General features: G+C 42.9%; 1 protein-coding gene across 9 annotated transcripts in view; it reads left to right on the top strand.

Moving 5' to 3' along the window:
• Window positions 1-20,871, top strand: part of zgc:114041 (uncharacterized protein LOC574425 homolog) — a 38,088-nt gene that overhangs the window by 7,971 nt on the left and 9,246 nt on the right. For 2 of the 9 annotated variants that reach the window (XM_043699000.1, XM_043699006.1), the window contains exons 2-3: window positions 16,554-16,711; window positions 18,123-18,389. In XM_043699000.1, coding sequence (XP_043554935.1) covers window positions 18,140-18,389 — 250 coding nt within the window. In that variant the 5' untranslated portion in view covers window positions 16,554-16,711; window positions 18,123-18,139. The other 7 variants (XM_043699009.1, XM_043699003.1, XM_043699005.1 and 4 more) reach the window with 7 other exon arrangements.

The raw sequence follows: 20,871 nt of genomic DNA, 5'->3' as shown, positions 1-20,871 counted from the left end.
GGAGCGGTGTTGGATCTGGTTTTTTGAGGGGGGGGGGGACAGGCAGGCATTGCTGGGGGCAAGGTTTCGTGTGCTGTGTCCTGACAGAATTTGATTTGATTTATTGTTGTCACATGTACCTAAGTACAGTGAAAAATTTTGTTTTGCATGCCATCCAGGCAGATCATAATGAACAAAGATATACAGATTGTAGGGTGATAGAACAAGGCATACAAGTGGGTGGGAGGGGTGTTTGATTATAAGACCATAAGACACAGGAGCAGAAATTAGGCCATTCAGCCCATCGAGTATGCTCCACCATTCAATCATGGCTGATAAATTTCTCAACCTCGTTCTCCTGCTTTCTCCCTGTAACCCTTGATAATCAAGAACCTATCTATATCAGTCTTAAACATACTGAATGACCTGGCCTCCACAGCCTTCTGTGGCAGTGAATTCCATAGATTCTCCATTCTTTAGCTGAAGTTTCTCCTTATCTCCATTCTAAAAGGTCTTCCCTTTACTCGAAGGCTGTGCCCTCAGGTCCTAGTCTCTCCTACCAATGGAAACACTTTCCCAGCGTCTACTCTGTCCAGGCCATTCACTATTCTGTAAGTTTCAATTAGATCCACCCTCATCCTTCTAAACTCCATCACATATAGACCCAGACTCCTCAGACATCACACGTAGAATCCCTACACTGTGGAAACAGACCGTTAGGTCAGTCAAGTCCACACCGACACTCCGAAGAGTAACCCACCCAGACCTATTCCCCTACCCTATTACTCTATATTTACCCCTGAGTAATGCACCTAACCTTCACATGGTAAGGTGGTAGTGCAATTTAGCTTGGCCAATTCACCTAGCCTGCACATCTTTGGATTGTGGGTGAAAACCGGATCAGCTGGAGGAAACCCACGCAGACACTGGGAGAATGTGCAAACTCCATACAGTCGCCCTAAGCTGGAATGGAACCTGGGTCCCTGGCGCTGTGAGGCAGCAGTGCTAACCACTGTGTCACCGGGAGTGGGGGAGTCCAGAACTAGAGGGCATAGGTTTAGGGCAAGAGGGGAAAGATATAAAAGGGACCTAAGGGGCAACTTTTTCACACAAAGGGTGGTGCATGTGTGGAATGCGCTGCAGCGCAAGTGGTGGAGGATGGTTCAATTACAGCATTTAATAGGCATCTGGATTGGCATTTGAATAGGAAGGTTTTAGAGGGATATGAGCCAAGTACTAGCAAATAGAACTAGGTTAGGTTGGGATATCTGGTCAGCATGGGCGAGTTGGACTGAAGGGTCTGTTTCCGTGCAGTACATCTCTATGACTCTATGACCATATGTTGTCTGACCAGAGCCTTATAGCGGCCTCAGACATACATCTCTGGGAGATTCAAGATGGTGGCAACCCAGTATGTTTGCCTTGCTGAGCTCTGCACCAGCACCCAGACAATGTGGGACACCCCACCCCAATCCCAACCCCCACCCCCATCACCTAATGTGCTGGAAATAACTTTTTTTTGACCCCTAGAATTGTCTAGTATTAGTTTGAAATTATTAAGAAATGATCAAAGGGAAGGGAACGCGAGGATCACATCAAGCAGGGAACTCCCCCACCTCACAACATCAGACGCACCCATGGCCGCAGCATCAGCCTCCGCGATTGCCCAGGGGACTCCCCCATGGAGCACAACCTGATCTCGGAATTCGTGAAACTCCGAGAGGTGATTGATTTGTCAATGGAGGAGACCCGGGCCAAGCTTGAATTGATCTCCGAGGCATGACCAGGAGATCCAGAGGCTCGGGCAGTGTGTCGGTGGCCGGGGGGAGGGGGCAGAGCAATAGGCCGCGGCAGAATCCTTGGCAGGTCGGGATCCAGGCCTTGAAATGGCAGGTACGGACCTTGGAGGATTAGGTCGATGACCCAAAAATTGAGGTCGTCGGAAGAATATCCATTTGGTGGAGCTTCCTGAACAGGAGGAGGAAGGCTTGCTTGTCAGCTTCTTGGAGCAATGGCTCTCGCAGGTTTTGAAGCTGGAAGTCAAGGTAGGCCGGGTGCAAGTCAAGTGGGCCCACTGGGTCACAGTGTGCAGGCCCGCATCAGACCAGTGCCCCCGCCCAGTCCTAGTATGACCCCAGACATAAACAAGATTTGGACATGCTGGTGTTGGACTGGGGTGTACAAAGTTAAAAATCACACAGCACCAGGTTATAGTACAACTAGCTTTCTGAGCGCTGCTCCTTCATCAAGTGGTTGTGGAGTATAAGGTCGTAAGACACAGAGTTTATAGCAAAGGTTTACAGTGTGATGTAACTGAAATTATATATTGAAAAAGACTTGGATTGTTTGTTAAGTGTCTCATCTTTTAGAATGACCACGTTGGTTTCAGTTCTTTCATATGTAAGTTGCAAAACCTTTCTTAAAAGTTACATTCTCAAGTGAACTTTAACGATTGGTGTCATGTCAGCCCAGATAATGTATTGAAGGTGTGAGGTGCCCTGTGTGAGGCTGTCTGACTGATCCTAATCTAAAAAACAGATTTACAGAATCTTACGTGGATTCATGCAGTTTTTAAGCAAAGTAAAATGCAATTCTGCAAGTACAAATTCACCCCGCAAACTTATATGTGTGTCAGGGGGTGGGGGAGTTGTGAGTGTCTGTGTGTGTAAAGGGGTATAAGTCTGTGAGAGGGTGTGTGTGGGAGTTTATGTGTGAGCTTATGAAAGAGGGTCTGTAGGAGTGTGTGCGTGTGTGTGTGTGTGTATATAGTGCAATGAGGTCACCTGTAGTGTTGCCATCATTGTGGGGAATGCTGGTGTAGAGTGCTGAAACGTCCATTGTGATAAAGAGAGGTTCTCACACAGGGCCCCATTACCTGTTATGATGGGGCGTTCTGGTGTGTTGCTTTGTGTATCTTCGGAAGGTAGTAGAAGTCGCTAACTTTAGAAGTGTGTGGGATGCGGGCACACAGGGAACTCTGAAGGACTGGATCCAAAGTGCTAATCAATGTGTTTAGTTCATGGGTGTGCTCTTGGGTTGGATGGGTTGTTAGTTACATGTAGTGTTCCGGGTTGTTGTCGGTATACTTCCTTGCAGTGGTCCGATCTGTTCTGAATGACGATGGCTCCTACTTTGTCTGTTGGTTTGGTGACAATGTTATGGATGGCATTGCATTGTGATCAGGTGATGTTTTGCTCTACCCTGTGGGTGCGGCTAATGAATCTGGCATTTATATATTTACTGATGATTTGAACATTCATGTCAAGCCCAGGGCAGCGGCCGTCCGGTGGGGTCCAAGTTGACACCTTCTTCTTTGGTCGCTCCTCTATGGATCTCTGTGAATCTCTGTGATGACTGTTCTAGTTCCTCAGTGGGCTCATTGGGATCACTGCTGGCATCTTGAAAGAATTCCCGGAGTCTCATTCATCTGATGAATTCCTCAGTGTCTGCTGCAAGGCCAGTGGCATCCATTTTGATGGTGGGGCAGAAATTGAGACCCTGCTAAGAACCTCAAACTCTTCCGGTTGAAGGATGTGGCCTGATAAGTTGATGATCGACTTCCCCGCAGTGATAATGTTTTCCACTGTCGTGCCAGGGTGGGCCTGGCTACTGCTGGTGATGATGCCAAGTTTCTCCAGTTTCTTGTTCTTGGTGTGCAGATACATGGTGTCGTTTTGTTACCTTGCCTGTTTGGCAATGTTCCATAACTGTGCTGCTGTATCATGAGTGCAGGCTGAGAGTGTAGACACCATATTAATTACAAGGTTGTGGCGCCTGCTGTAGAGTTGGTGCACGAGATGATAGGAGTTTCTCTCCATGTAGTGGCAGTCTCTCCACGTAGTCTGTGTCGTAGGTTCATGATGCGCAATCCTTTTGGATCTTTCCTGCGTTTCTGTAGAAACTTGATGTCTGTGTCGATATGTGCGATCTTCTTGGAGATCCTCTCCGCTTTAAGCCGGCACTTAGTGGTATCGATGGTAGTCATGATGTGGATGTGCTGGTGTTGGACTGGGGTGTACAAAGTTTAAAAATCACACAACACCAGGTTATAGTCCAACAGGCTTATTTGGAAGCACTAGCTTTTGGAATGCTGCTCCTTCAGGTGGTTGTGCAGTTGGACAAGAAGTGGAACCATGGTATTCTCTGCTGATTGAACAAAGAATAGCTGCAGTGGTCACTTGCATGTTTTGCTACAGCATGGTGCAATGATCTAAGCCTCAGCAAAGCCTTGCGTCAGGAGTGCATTGAGATAAAGCCACATCCCAGTGTTGAATAGAATAGCCTTTATTATCATGTGTACCCCTCAATGAGTATAGTGAAAAGTTTATATGTCACCAGTCACAGCGCCGATTTAGATATCTGGGCACTTCTTCTTTTGTTACAAGATTTTGATACAGAAATAAAATGTCCAACATTACAGAAAAGAGTTTGGTGCAGCAGACCACGTTGGCACTTAGCTTCCAGGTCCTGGATCCACACCATGCCAGTTACACAGCATGCTTGGGAGGTCATTGCAGGAGGCCGGGAAGCCGCCATGCCAATGCTGGAAGGTCCCTACAGGAGGAGGCCGTTCCAACAGGCCGGGAGGTCGCTACGCCAATGCTGGTAGGCCACCGTGGAAGGAAGGCTGGGAGAGCACGATTCCAGACTAGGGGTTGTTGCTAAAGGCTGTGGATCGTCACTTGACCGTGGTTGTTACCAGCTGAAGATACACCCTTTTATTATCACAGCTTAAATATAGCTGTGTTCTATCATGATTTTAAATAAGCTTATAAAGCTCCTTGACACTTAATACTTGGACATGTAATTCATTGTTAAACCTTTAAAAATGATCAACTTTTAAATCATTTTAAATTCTTGCATTTTTAAAAAGACATTTCAATAATTTAACGTTGAATTCCCAGTGATTGTCCCTGGGAAACATTATGATCAAACTAGCTTTAGTTTGGCACCTCCTGCAGGTTGTGTGCAGGCAGTCAGTCCATGTGACATTTTATAAATTCCTTCTTTGGGAATAGAACCAACTTGACTGAAGATTGGGATACAGACAGACTCTAACTTCACCTTTAATGCATTGTCTGAGCTGAGAGGTTACCTGTTTTTAATAAAACCTTAAGTTATCTTGAGAATGTGACTTGAATGAAGTTCTGAGATTTACATATTAATGAATCGAAACCTGCAGTCCATTCTAAAAGATGAAAGACTTAACAGCAGTCTAGGTTTGTTCCATATGTCATATCAGTTGCATGACACTGTGATTTTTTACTATAAATTCTGTGTCTTATGAGCCTGCTCCATAGCTACATGATAAAGGAGCAGCACTCCAAAAGCTAGTACTTCAAAATAAACCTGTTGGACTATAACCTGATATTGTGATTTTTAACTTCAACCACAAGTTGCAAGTGTTCAGTACAAAATAAAGATGCCACACAAGTTAATAATGGGAAGCAGTTTTATGGAGCACTCCCTGGCCTCAGTTTCCCCAGCCTGGTTGAAGCGATCAAAATGAGGTCAATGGATGACAATCTGCACTTAGCAACAGTGCAGATTTGATTGGTGGGCATCATTACGAGCCTCCTAGTTAACAAGGAGGATATCTTCACTACCAATCCCATCGACAGCCCTACAATGCAAATGTAAATGTGTAGTTAAGTTTTATAATTGTATCATTTTTCTCCTTTGGTGTCGCATTTGCTCCCAAGGTGAGATGCTGACTCAGTTGCTGCCTAACCTGCTGAATACATCCAACATTTCCTGTCTTCATTTCAAATCCTTGACTTGATCAGGTTGGCTCAATTGAAGTGTGTAAGATCTTAAATACTCTTGAGAAGGGGAGACCTGCAAAGGACGCTTCGTCTTTGTCAATCCAAAACTGGGGGAAGGCCGCTGCTTTAAAATTAGGGGTTTTCCTTTTGGATCGGAGATAGGGAAAGAGTTTCGTTGTGAGGACTGTGCAAGTTTGGACCTCTGGCTCAAGGTTGTGGAGGTCATTGATTACCTCTAAGACAAAGGTGGGCAGATTTTTGGTAGGAAATGGAATCCGAGGTTATTGGGGTCAGGTAGGAATGTGTGGTTTGAAACTCAGACAGATGAGTCATGATCTTATTGAATGACAGAGCAGGTTCAAGAGCTAGAATGATCTACAACTTATTGTGTATATTTGCATATGTTGGTAAATATCCAATATTCACACATTCTATTTTTTCGATTAATTAAAAACCTTAGCACAGGTTCCTGAAGATACGTCCTGAACATGCGTAAAGTATTGTTTTTGGAGTTGAATTTCTGACATTCATCTTTTGAAGAAAGAATGTGTGCTGTGAGTTTGTCATTTTGTTTGGGATTGAATTGTTAATGTTGACTTATTTTAATGATTAGGAGAAAGTGAGGACTGCAGATGCTGGAGAGCAGAGTCGCAAGTGTAGTGCTGGAAAAGCACAGCATGTCAGGCAGCATCCGAGGAACAGGAGCATCGACGTTTCGGGCATAAGCCCTTCATCAGAATGTTCATCAACATTCCTAATGAAGGGCTTATGCCCGAAATGTCACTTCTCACTTATTTTTATGATTGGGTATAGTGTAATGAGGTCAGAGAATTCTAGTGCAATTTGTGTTCAAGAGAATGGCATGGCAATGAGCATTTTGAACATATTGAAGGATAATCAAGTCCTGGAAGTTTTGTACAATGGTGTGTATCATTAGTTTCTTTGGTGGGGTAACTCATAAATTCATTGGTAAGCGATTTTAATCAAAGTATTGTTAGAGTTATAAAGCACTTGGAAACAAAGAACTAAGAAAAGAAAGCTTTATATTCATAAATGCATTTCACAACCTCAGACGGATTAATGTAATCTGTAGTTCACAGCCTGAAGCATGCTTACTGGTCCTGAAAATCTTGTCACATTCTCTGAGATGCCCGATCCCGCCAACATGTTCCCGCCTTAACCCTTGGGAGAACTTTACTATAAGCAAAAAGCACTGCCCTGAATATAGCTGTGTCTAGTTCCTGTTTCTTCATCCTTGTCCATATATTTGTGGTTTATGCACCTGAGGCTAAGGAGATTCAGAACTGCTGTTGCTTAAAATGTTATTTTCTAGATATACCCCCTAAGCTAACATTAATTCTTCTGCATCATTGTAATTGTCCTTTTTCAGATCTCCACGTTTCAACCATTAACATTAATGTGCGGGTTGTTGATGATCTTCGAAGGACTGTGTCGTTTTCTCCTACTGATTGTACCTGACAATCATATTGCAGTTCTATGTCTCAAAGCACGAACAGTCCTGGAACAGAGAGCCTTGCCTTACATCATGTCCACTTGGCCAGTCTTTCAATAGTTACTGTTTATTCAAGCAAACAGCTATCTCTGGTGAGGAAGGGTCCACCTCATCCTTCCACTGAAAGATTGCATTGGCAATCCACCAACACAGTAAATATTCTTTGATTTGATTGAAATGTGCTGGTCTTCCATTGCAAAAGGTTGTCACACAATTGTACAGCACAGAAACAGGCCCTTTGGTCCAACTCATCCGTGCTGAGTAGATATCCTAAACTGATCTAGTACCATTTGCCAGCATTTGGCCCATATTCCTGTAAACCCTTTCTATTCATATACTCATCCAGATGCCTTTTCAATGTTGTAATTGTACCAGCCTCCACCACCTCTGGCAGCTCATTACATACGTGCACCACCCTCTTCATGAAAAAGTTGCCCCTAAGGTCCCTTTTAAATCTTTCTCCTGTCACCTTAAACCTATGCTGTCTAGTTTTGGACTCCCCTACCCTGGGAAAAAGACCTTTGGTTATTCACCCTATCCATGGCCCTCATGATTTTATAAACTTCTATGTGGTCACCCATTAGCCTTCAGTGCTCCAGGGAAAGTAATCCTATTCAGCCTCTCCCTATAACCCAAATCCTCCAATCATGGCAACATTCTTGTAAATCTTTTCTGAACCCTTTCAAGTTTCACAACATTCTTTTTGTATAGGAATTGTCATAGAGTCATTGTCCTTGACTAAGTGTTGCAGGCTCATTATAAGGTCCAGCACTACATACTAAGTGATATACTAAACCTTGGGGCAGCTGCCGCAGAGTCACAATTGGGAAATATTTCATCAGTAGGAGGAAAATACTAGAGTCTATTATATAAAAAAAATGATAACAGAGCACTTGGAAAGCATTAATGGCATTGTACAAAGCCACCTTTGCTTTATGAAAGACAAATCATGCTTAGATCTTCTAGAGTTCTTTGAGGATGTAGCTGGTGAAATAGACAAGGGAGAACCAGTTGATGTGATGTATTTGTATTTTCGGAAGGCTTTTTATAAGCTTCCTTTATAATGGCTAGTGGGGAAAGTTAAAGCATATGGTTTGGTTCAAGAATTGGTTGACAGACAGGAAACAGGGTGGGAGTCAATGAGTCTTTTTCCTAGTAGTAGGCAGTGATGAGTGAGGTACAGCAAAAATCACACCTTGAGCCTCAGCTGTTCATGATATGTAATTATAGACCTGGGTGAGGGAATCAAATGCAAAGTTTCCAAGTTTGCTGATGATGTAAAATTGGATGGGATTGTGAACTGAAAGGAGAAAGTAAGGAGGTTTCAAAGTGGCTTAGACAATTTGAGTGAGCAGATAAACGCATGGCAGGTGCAGCACTAAGTGGTTAAAAATATTTTGATGTGAATACAGAAAGGAAGAGTATTATTTAAATTGTGCTGTATTGGGAAATATGAATGTATAAAAGGGATCTAATTGTCCTTGAACAACAGTTAATGCAAGTAGACAGGCAGGTGCAATAATAATTTGAGATGGTAAATGATATATTGGCCTTCATTGCAAGAGGGCTGGAGTTCAGAGGTAGTGATGCCTTACTGGAGTTACACAGTGCATTGGTAAGACCACATGTTGAATATTGCATGCAGTTTTGGTCTTCCTACCCAAGGAAGGATATTCTTTCCACTAAGAGAGTGCAAGGGAGCTTATTGGAACTGTCGTATGAGGAGAGATTGGTTTGATCATGCCTGCATTCACTAGAATTCAGAAAGATGAGTGAGGGTCTGTTAAAACTGTGCAAACTTCAAACAAAGAACTGCAGCTGCTGGAAATCTGGAACAAAAACAAAAATTGCTGGTGAAACTCACCTGGTCTGCCAGCATCTGTGGGGTGAAAGCAGAGTGTGGTGACTCTTCATTAGAACTTGATAGCAGCTTGGAAGAGGTAGTATTTATTGCTGCAGACTAGGTTGGAGGGTTGGGGGAGGGAGGGGGAAGGGAGAAATGTACAGATAGATGGAGTCCACGGAGAGAGATATGAAAGAGTTAAACGATGGGAATATGAATGGTAGGCCACGACTGAGGAGAAGCTGAATGTGTGATAATGAGAGCTGAGGGGAGCAGAGAATGGGTCACTGTGCTGAAAGCAACTCAGATCATAACAGGATTGGGTGTGGGGTGGTTTAAAACAAAAAGGAAGGATGGAATCGAGCTCTATTGAACTCCCATATTGAATCCAAGGGGTTGCAGGGTTCCTACGCGGAAAAGATGATGTCGCATTTTGAGCTTGTGCTACAGCTAGCTGGAACAGTGTAGCAAGCCCAAGACAGAAACGTTGGCACATGAACATGATCTGTTGTCAGTTTTCATTGTACTCCTGTACCTTTGCACTTGAGTACAGGTGACAACAAAAATAAAAACCAACAAAATTAAGTAGTAAGCAACTGAAATCTTGGGGTCATTTTTGCAGAGAGAATGTAGATGTTCTGCAGAGCGGTTGTCCAACCTTTGTTTTATCTCCCCTGTGTGGAGGAGATAACATTGTGAACAGCGAATATAGTGGACTAGATTGAGTGAAGTATAGTTGCTGCTTCATCTGGAAGGTGTGTGTGGAGCCTTGGGTAGTGAGGAGGAAGGAAGTAAAGGGGCAAGTGTTATATCTTTGGTAATTGCATGAGAAGGTGCCATGGGGGTGTAGGGAGGTGTTGGGAATGGAAGAGAAGTGGACCAAGGTGTCCCGGAGGGAGCAGTTCCTGCAGAAGGCTGACAAGGGAAGGGGAATGGGGGATGCAGAACATGTGTCTGGTTGTGGCATCCTGTTGGAGATGAGGGGAAGGGTGATTTACAATACTTTGGATGTGGAGGTTGGTGTGATGGTAATTGAGGACGAGTAGATCCCTATCGTTGTGGGAGGAAAGAGAAAGGGCGAGAGCAGAACTGTGGGAGATGATTGCTTATCAGCTATGTGCGTGAAGGATGTTTTCCCTTGATTGCAGTCTTGGGATATGGTGTAAGCCATTTGGAACTGAGATAAGAGAGGACTTCTTCATTCAAAGAGTAGTGAATCTGTGGAATTCACTATTATAGAAAGGTGAGGAACCCCTCAGACTATATGCCTGACATTGAATATAACTCTAACTATCAAGTGTATTACAATTGAAGTGAGCCACCTAAGAGTAGAACGTGCTGTCTGCTTACAAGTTGAATTTTTATTGCACTTAACTGTAGTTTTCAGCCTGAAATATTTTGTAATGGACTGTCTCACATTTTACAAATAAAGTGCTTTGGAACTAAAAGGAAAAGTAGTAAAAAGTTGGAACTCTTTCGCAAACAGCATGTGCATGTATAGATTTAAAATATTGACAGCAAAACCAGAGTGTGTCCCTGGCAGATTCAGCTCACCACTTGCTCCAAAACACCTCCCACTCCAAGACTGGCCACCAACACCTCCACTAGGAGAAAGTGAGGATTGCAGATGCGGGAGATCAGAGTCAAGAGTGTGGTGCTGGGAAAGTACAGGAGGTCAGGCAGCATCCAAGGAGCAGGAGAATCAACGTTTCAGACATAAGCCCTTCATCAGCCCCTTCAACATCTCAAAGCATGAGTCGCAGGCACCAGCTCTATGGGCATTTGCAACTGCCGTCCACCACCCAAAATGACCATTCTGGCACTTCTTCTATGCAACACATTGCACTCTGGAAGTACAGACCTGCACTGCAGTGGGAAAACTTTGTGTAAAGAGACTGGATTTTAGTACACCTCATAGCCTTTTGCTGGCTGAGTTAGCACATATCTGCTTGCTCATAAGCCTTGACTGGCCGTGCTAGATGTTGCAGTCATACAGCCGGGCATCTTGCTTTGCTGTTGAGCAGTCCTCTGTCTAGAGAGTACGCATCTAGCCACAGTGGTGTAATGTGTTATTCTCACATCCTGGTCCACGTTCCAGCAGCGTATGTGGCAAACACAGTGCATATGCAGCAAGCTAGCAGCCATGTAACCGGCTCAAAGTGGAGTATTCATAGATGGGTCCCTCCAGGGAATTCATCAGACAGAGAGGCTCTGACACGGTAAGTCAAGGAAGTCTACCATTCCAGTCCATTCCAGGGCATTGGTCTCAGTTGGATGTCCAATTGCAAATCTTGGTCTGGAGGTTCATTTTCTGCAGTCCAGGGAGTGGGCCATGGTCTGACCAGGGGCTCTGTAACAGTCAGTCTGCATGGCAGATGGGGAAATGAATAGGCATAAGTCAGAGAGCAGGCATTACTTGGCCAGGGTTGACAGATCCTATCAAGCGGGGGAGTGGTCCACTCTCCAGTCTATTAGGTCTGTCCACAAAACCCTATTGCTGGGGGTTGCTAGAGTGGGAGCAGATAAGGGGCAAGTGTAGCTAAAGCCACGATACTGAACCTCAGCAGTTTGAAAGTTAGTCTTTGGGACTGGGCACTGCAGACTCTGGGTAAGAGCACAATGCAATTGTGAAGGGCATGGGGTGCTGCAGGAATTTGTAGGGAACGCATGGGAAGGGTGTAATGCCTGGGTGGCAGAGGGGGTAGGGTGGGGTTCCATCCACCCTGGCTTTAAGAAGGTGGAAAGGTCCGTGACTATTCACCTGATATGCCAGCATCAGGGTGGGAACGGTAGGGCAAATCTCGGCAAATGTAACTGGGTTGGGTGTAGACATTGGGAATTATGAGCTGTATTGGGTTGGCAAGTTGATATGAAAGAGATGGAGTTTTTGACAATTTGAATGTGTATGGGTGGGGGATGGGGTTCAGTGAACAAAGGGGAGCCAGCTCCTGTTTCCAAAATGCATTTGATGGTTCAGGTTGTTGTCTATGAAGGGATGCACTTCCCACTGAAGGCATTTCAGAGGAGGTTCAGTCCACTGATTCCTGGAAAGAACAGGTTGTTTTATGAGGAAAATGTCTGTGTTCATTTGAGTTTCTAGAATGACAGATTATTCTACTGAAATATATAAAATTCTGAGGAAACGTGATAGGATAGATTGAGAGGATCTATCCCTTCATAGGAGATTTTTGTTTTATGAACCGAGAAGATTCCAGAACTAAGTTTTAGAAAAAGGCTGAATTTTCCTGTCTTGACACAGGGCCCGTTTATATTGTGTGGGCTTTGAAAATGGTGTGTGAAACCCATTCAGGGATTTCCTCCACTGTTCGTTTTGCCAAAATTGTTCTGATGTCACATAAAGGAGTAAGAAAGCAGCTTGACCCAGATGATGTGACAGGCTGCATGGTGGAAGGTAGGAGTCCGGTTAGCATTGGGACTGCAGCAGTGTGGTATGTCAGTTTAGTGGGTTGGACGCCGGGTCAGCTGCTGACCGTTTACTTTTGAAAATTTGATTTAAAGTGAAAACTCAACTGGTATGTTGTTTTGAAGTTAAGTTTCCAGGTTGGGTAAATAAGTAAAATAGCTGAACAGTAATTGCTGACTGATTCTGGCTGATCGAGTTCAACCACCTCGATTCCTTTGTCGAACTGAAGTGTTAAGTACTATGGTTCACCAGGTTCTCTAAGCGGACTTATATAAAGTACTCCTGCAGAGTTAGTCTTGAGGATGTAGCAGTATGACCTCAGCTGAGTTAGCCAAAGACAAAGTGAAGTATTGACTGACTACAGTTGGAAATTTGATTTAAAATGGAAATTCGGTGCAAAGTAGGGAAGAGGTGCTTTAATTACGGTTTACTGCAAGAACTCATAAGACACAGAATTTATAGCAGAAGAAGTATCACTGTATGACACTGTAATCGTCTGCTATAAATTCTGAGACTTTTGATCTTATACTGCACAACCACCTTTTTTTGTGGGTGGCACGGTGGCACAGTGGTTAGCACTGCTGCCTCACAGCGCCAGGGACCCGGGTTCAATTCCTGCCTCAGGCGACTGACTGTGTGGAGTTTGCACGTTCTCCCTGTGTCTGCGTGGGTTTGCTCCGGTTTCCTCCCACAGTCCAAAGATGTGCAGGTCAGGTAAATTGGCCATGCTAAATTGCCCGTAGTGTTAGGTAAGGGGTAAATGTAGGGGTAGGGGTATGGGTGGGTTGCGCTTCGGCGGGGTGGTGTGGACTTGTTGGGCCGAAGGGCCTGTTTCCACACTGTACGTAATCTAATCTAATCACCTGATGAAGGAGCAGCGCTCTGAAAGCTCGTGCTTCCAATTAAACCTGTTGGACTATAACCTGGTGTTGTGTGATTTTGAACCTGAAATGAGACTAGTAGCAGAGTAACACCACAAACCACAGTGAGGCACAACTGCAGGGAAGGAAGCTGACTGGTGAGTGGAAATCATCACTATTTCCAGTCATTAAAATAAATGTCAAATCTTCAATTTGTTTATATCTTCAATGTTTTATTTATTTTCTTCAAAAAAAGCTTGATACTGTTGATTTTTTTTAATTTTTATTTTTCATTATTAAAAACAAAATATCTGTATGGCCAAGTATAAACAGCAGGGAATCATGATTAGTAAATATTTAAGTTAAATCAAATATGACTGTGATGGCAGGACAGAGTGGACTCATCTGGGCAAGTGGAATGTATTCCATCACAGTCCTGACTTGTGTATTGTGGATGGTAGACTGTCCCTGGGGGAGTCAGGAGATGTGTTACTTGTTGTGGTATTCCTGGCCTCTGATCTGTTATTGTAGCCACTGTGTTCATGTGGCGAGACCAGTTGAGTTTCTGGTCAATGGTAACCACTGGGATGTTGATTGTGCTGGATTCAGTGATGGTGATACCATTTGTTTGTCAAAGGGTGGTGGTTAGATTGATCTATATGGACTTCAGTAAGGCGTTTGACAAGGTTCCTCATGGTGGACTGGTTAGTAAGGTTACACCACATGGAATGCAGGGAGAACTAGCCATTTGGATACAGAACTGAATCGAAGGTAGAAGACAGAGGGTAGTGATGCAGGGCAGTTTTTTTCAGACTGGAGATCTGTGACCAGTGGTATGCCACAACAACTGGTGCTTTTGGTCCACTGCTTTTCATCATTTATAAATTATTGATATGAACATAGGAGGTATAGTTAGTAAGTTTTCAGTTGACACCAAAATTGGAGGAGTAGTGGACAGTGAAGAAGGCTTCCTCAGAGTACAACAAGATTTTGACCAGATGGGCCAATGGGCTGGAGAGTGGCAGATGGCGTTTAATTTAGATAAATATGAGGTGCTGCCTTTTGGAAAAGCAAATCAGGGCAAGCCTTATACACTTAATAGTAAGCTCCTGGGGAGTGTTGCTGAACAAAGAGACCTTGAAGAGCAGGTTCATAGCTCTTTGAAAGATGACTCCCAGGTAGACAGGATAGTGAAGGCAGCCATTTTTATGCTTGCTTTTATTGGTCGGTGCATTGAATATAGGGATTGGGATGTCATTTAGCTTTACAGGACATTGGTTAGGTCACTTTTGGAATGCTGGATCCAATTCTGGTCACCCTGCTATAGGAAGGATGTTGTGAAACTTGAAATGGTTTGAAAAGATTTACAAGGATGCTACCAGGGTTGGAGGGCTTGAGCTATAGGGAGAGGCTGAATAGGCTGGGGCTCTTTTCCCTGGAGTGATGGAGGCTGAGGGAGGACTAAATAGAGCTTTATAAAATCATGAGGGTGATTAGCCAAAGTATTTTCCTTGGGGTGGGGGAATCCAAAAGTAGAGGTTAGGGGACAAAGATTTAAAAGGAACTCAAGGGGGCAACCTTTTCACAGAGGGTGGTACATGAATGGAATGAATTGCCAGAGGAAGTGATGGAGGCAAACATCATTACAACATTTCAAAGGCATCTGAATGTTTATATGAACAGGAAAGGTTGAGAGGGATATGGGCTAAATGCTGGCAAATGGGATCAGATTAATTTAGGATATCTGGTTAGCATGGACAAGTTGGACCGAAAGACTTGTTTCCACGCTGTGCAGTTTTATGAATCTATGATTCCTAAGTAGTGGTAGGTCTTTGAACTTGGCTCTCATGCATGAACCCCTTTCAGGATTGGGTTAGGACTGCTTCAGGAGGTAGTAGCCCCCAAGTCCAGTCTCCTACCCACCCACCCAGTGCTGGGAATGGTCTGATGCCTGATTTCTCACCTCAAATATCCAACCCAGCAATTGGAAGGATTTCCTCTCTCAGAAGTTTGTGAAATTTGAAATTTTCTTTCCCAGGATCTGATTAATTGAATATATTTAAGATGAATCGGATTGGTTAATGAACTTTAGTGGAATCAAAGTTTATGGCATATACAATGCAATCAATGCTGGAACAGGCTTAACTAGCATTGTGATGCAATCTTTCCGTTAGGCAGCAATTATTTCTATAGTGCTGGTTATCAATTACATTGACCATGAAGGGATAGTACAGGACAACAAAAGGTGGTGCTGTTACACAGGCCTGTATAGAGCTGGTTAGGTGCCACGTGACTGTTACAGTTTATAGCCACAATATATTTCTGCAGCTTGTAAAAGGAAATTGTACTGTGGAGGTGTTTATTGAAATGATTTGACTCTAAAATAGACATTTTAATGACATTTGTATCTGGCTTCAGGCGAATGTTTGATGTTCTCACCCAATTATGGCAACTATAAACAGTTGATGGTGCTGCTAACAATGGTAAAATATTAACTTAAAGTGCTGTGGTAGATTACACTAATGAATCTGGTTTGAAAGCAGTATCAGGGTGCGGTATCGATTCATTATCAGTATAGTACCAGGAGCTGTTACCTGCTAGTAAACACAGTATAATTTTCTTGTGATTTGTTCTATGCTCCACCCATTACCTCCACCTCTCATTTCCTGTTTCCTACCAGTTTGAGAGGTTTCCACTGAATGTTGTTCATGAGTAGAACACACATCAGACGGACTCAACAGGTATTGAACAGGTTGTTGTCTATGAAGGGATGCACTTCCCACTGAAGACATTTCAGAGGAGGTTCAGTCCACTGATTCCTGGAAAGAACAGGTTGTATTATGAGGAAAATGTCTGTGTTCATTTGAGTTTCTAGAATGACAGACTATTCTATTGAAATATATAAAATTCTGAGGAAATGTGAGAGGATAGATCGAGAGGATCTATCCCTTCATCTGAGAATTTTTTTATAACCTGAGAAGGTTCCAGAACTAAGTTTTAGAAAAAGGTTGAATTTTCCTGTCTTGACACAGGGCTCGTTTATATTGTGTGGGCTTTGAAAATGGTGTGTGAAACCCATTCAGGGATATTGAACAGGCTTGGAACAGAGCCTGTATATAGGAAGTGTAGAATGTAATTTGTAACTATTTTTCTTTTGTGTTTGTTCCAGTGATGTAAATAAAACTGGTGTCACCTTCAGTTTAACAGTGATGACTCTTGACTCCGACTAATGCTCGAGGCTGACACTCCACTATTAAGGAATTATTTCATTCAGCGCTACCATCTTCAAGAAAAGACATTAAACCTTGTCTGCAGCCTCAGTTGGATGTAAGTGATTGCATGATCTTGTTTTGAGAAGAACAAGGAAACTTCTTCTGCTATGATGGTCAGTCCTTCAATTCTTCAGTCCACAGCATTAGAACATTGGAGATTTGGTTATTTATTTTGCTATTGTTTGTGGGCCTTTGTTACATCTAGATTGGCTGCTATCATTCCTATATTGCAATAGTGCCATTTGAAAAAAACACTTCATTGGTTTGGTTAGAAGAGATTTCACATTTTCAGGCTGTCTCAAACCTTGTCACAACCAATCTTTCCTGCAACATAGGCACTCTGCTTGAACCAGACGACCACTTCAATTTGAGTGACTGTTAACAACAGGTAGGTAAGGTGACTGGATACTGCAATGCAATGACTATTTGGGAATGAGTTTAGTTCAGTTGGGTGGATCGTTAGTTTGCAGACCAATGTGATACCAACAGCATGGCTTCAATTCCCATCACCAGTTTGAGGTAATAATGAAGGACTGTCCTTCTCAACCTCTTCCCTCGCCTGAGATCTGGTGGCCCTCAGGTTAAATCACCACCAGTCACTTCTCTCTAATAAGTAGAGAGCAGCCCCTATGGTCTGGTAAGACTATGGTGACACAACAATGACTATTTAAAGTTATGATGTGGAGGAGCCGGTGTTGGATTGGGGTGGGCAAAGTTAAAAACACCAGGTTATAATCCAATAGGTGTATTTGGAAGCACTAGCTTTTGGAGCACTGCTCCTTCATCTGAAAGCTAGTGTTTCTAAATAAACCTGCTGGACTATAACCTGGTGTTGTGATTTTTAACTATTTAAAGTTAAGAACATGTTAGACTTAACCATTCAGTATATTTATGAAATATTAGTGGTTTTAGAATGTGTAGCTTAATTAAACTGTTGCTGATGTGATTCATGGATTTCTACATTTGGAAGATAGATTCTTGATCAGCTGGGGAGTCGAGGGTTATAGGAAAAGGCAGGAAAGTGAATAGTCATTAAAACCAATTATTTTCTGAATAACTAGCTGTTGGGCCACACTCTGCTCAGCATCTGAACAGGGCTTTTAAAGATTTAAATGTTGCACAGCTACTTGGCAAAATGGAAGGAGGATGTTCTTCAGCAGCATACAGAGTTTTTACATTCAACTTACAACGAAGAAGCAGCAAAACTATTTAAACTATCCAACCCCAGGGAACATGTGTAAATTTGTCGAGTAGCATAATATGATAGTTACGTCTCTGGAAGTCCAGATGATTATTATGTAATTGAAATAAAAGCAAAACAGTGCCTGTTAAAAATCAGTAAAAACCTACAAGATGAGCAGTACATGTGTTAGCAGCTAACAGAGAAATGAGTTTTGTTCGGTATTTCAGCAAAGCCAATTCAACAAAACTGAATAATTACCTTACAAATGTCTTTATTTTATTAGATTCAAAGCAAGCCACAATGTCAAAAGAGCTCGGAGCTGCTAACTCTGCTGTAAAGAAGCCTGTTGACAATCCTCACGCTCCAAAATATACAGATGGTGGCTATGGATGGGTTATATTAGCATCTTGCTTTGTAATAACTGGACTGTCGACATCCTTTGTGAAAACGTTTGGAATCTTTTTTCTTGACATCCAAGAATACTTTGATACACTTGCTTTTAAGGTTTCCTGGATCACTGCAATCACTGTGGCTGTGTTTCATGTGTGTTGTAAGTATCAGTCACTGTTCTTGATAATATAACTTCCCACATACAACCCTCACCTCCTGGATCAGCCACATTTCATTGTGCATATAACCACTCTTCTTAGTTCTGTCAAAGAAAGCGGTTATTCAGACTGTTGTTTCTGTGCCAGCTCTCTGTGAGAGAACTGAAAGAATTGCAGATGCTGGAAATCAGAAACAGAAACAAAAACAAAAATTGCTGGCAAGACTCAGCAGGTCAGGCAGCATCTGTGGAGAGGAATCCGAGTTAACATTTTGGGTTGTGTGACCTGAGGAAGGGTCTCTGTTGCCTAACATTTTAAATCAGCATCTTCTTTTCTAAGTCCTTCAACTTGTAACAGTTTCACCACATCTACTCTCTGCCCTAATGGTTTGGAGCATCTCTGTCAAATCTCCTATCAATTGTCTTCCACAAAGAGAACAATTCCAAGCTCTCCAATTTATCTACATGCCTGAAGCTCGCAGTAATCACCCACTTAGACCTCTCTGCACCTTCTGCAATGCCTTTAGATCCTTTCTAAAGTATGATGTCAATACTCCGGATAAGGCCAAGCCCCTTGTGTTTTGAAATGTTTCACCATAACTTATTTGCAATTGCATTCCATAAATATCGGCACAAAGTACAGGGTGTGCTTTATTATCTTTCTGAATCTGCTCTGCCAATATCAAACATATGTGCAGGTCAGATCACTCTGTTCCTATACCCTTTTTAGAATTGTCCTCTTTATTTTAGGTAGCCTTTCCTATCAAAATCCAAACAGAGTTCTCTGCCTTACATTTTATTTTTCCTTTGCCTCATTCCATTATAAGCAATAGGAGTAGAATTAGGCCATTCGGCCCATTGAATGTCCAAATTGGATCATGGCTGATGTGTTTCTCAATGTGATTCCCCGACTAATCCAGAACCTGTCTATCTTTGCCTCCACAGCCCTCTGAGGCAATGAGTTCCACAGATTCATCAGCCTCTGGCTGAAGCAGATCTGTGTTGTCTTGTATATTTATCATTCTCACAGTTCACTTTCCAAGTTCTGTGTCTTTTGCAGATGTTAAAATTGTGCCTGCACACTCAATTCTAGGCCATAGAGTCATACACTTAGAAACTGGTTAATCAGTCCACCATTTCTGTGCTGATCAGCAAACACCAAAATACATTAATCCCATTTACCTGCACTTGATCCATAGCCCACTCTCCCCTGGCATTTTAAGTGCTTGTCCAGATGCTTCTTAAATATTGAGAATACCTGGCTCCACCACCCAGTCAGGCAGCATGTTCCATATTTCTACCACCCTCTAAGAAAGAAAGCATTTCCTCAGCTCTCCTCTCAATCACTTGCTCCTTAGTGAACCTTATGTCCTCTGGTCTTAGACATGTCTGCCATGGGCATGAGATTCACACAATCTGCTCTGTTTATGCCACTCATACTTTTGCATTCCTCAATCAGAACCCTCCTCTGCCTCATGGGAAAGAAAATAATGGAACCCTATCCAGTCTCTCCTTTTAGCTGAGGCTTTCTAACTCAGGCAACCTCTTGGTGAACCTCTCTGCAGCCTCTCCAGTGCAATCACATCTTTCTAGTAATGTGATGACCAGAACTGCACATAGTACTCCATCTGTGGCCTAACCTGTGCTTTATAACATTGTAGCAAGACTTCATGTTCCTTTATTCATCCCATATGTCATCTTTGACAACTTACTTGCCTGTCCTGACACCTTCAGGGATCTATGGACTTGTGTACCAAGCTGCCTTTGTTCCTCAGTAGTCCCTGGGGACCTACCATTCATTGTATATACCCTTCCCTTATTAGACTTCCCAAAATGCATCATCTCATACTTATCATGATTAAATTCCATCTGCAGTCGCTCACCCCAATTTATCATCTAATCAATATTATATTAGCCTAAGACCATCCTCTGCATTAATAACAAGTCCTTCAATTTTCATATCATATGCAAATTTACTAATTATACCTTCTACATTTACATCTAAGTTATTAATGTGCATAACAAACAGCAAAGATCCCAGACCGATCCCTGTGGTGCGCCAATATCACAAGTTTCCGATTACAAAAACAATCCTCCTCCATCACCTTTTGCCTTCTATTTGTAAACTAGTTTTGGATCCAATTTGCCAACGTGCCTGGCCTCTTACCTTTTGGATCAACCTTCCGTATGGGTTATTTAAAATAGGTCAAGAAAAGCAGTGGTCCTTGACCTCTGGTGAACTTCACTATATACCGTCCTTGAACTTGGAAAGCCAATGCTCGCTGTTGCTATCCTTCTCCTGCAATTCAGCCAACTCCACATTTATGCTGCTGCTGTTCTTTTTAATTCTTAGGCCTTAAATTCACACTTAAGGAACATCAGTGATGTGTGAACAAAACTTGGAGCTACAGTTTTGAGTGAGGGCAGCGCGGAATCAATGCTCAGTTCTCTTTCAGTATGTTGGAGACCTTGCAATATTTTCTGG

The sequence above is a fragment of the Chiloscyllium plagiosum genome, chromosome 11, assembly GCF_004010195.1.
Source record: "Chiloscyllium plagiosum isolate BGI_BamShark_2017 chromosome 11, ASM401019v2, whole genome shotgun sequence".
In the NCBI taxonomy this organism is placed as follows: Eukaryota; Metazoa; Chordata; class Chondrichthyes; order Orectolobiformes; family Hemiscylliidae; genus Chiloscyllium; species Chiloscyllium plagiosum.
This window is presented reverse-complemented; position numbering and strand designations above follow the sequence as displayed.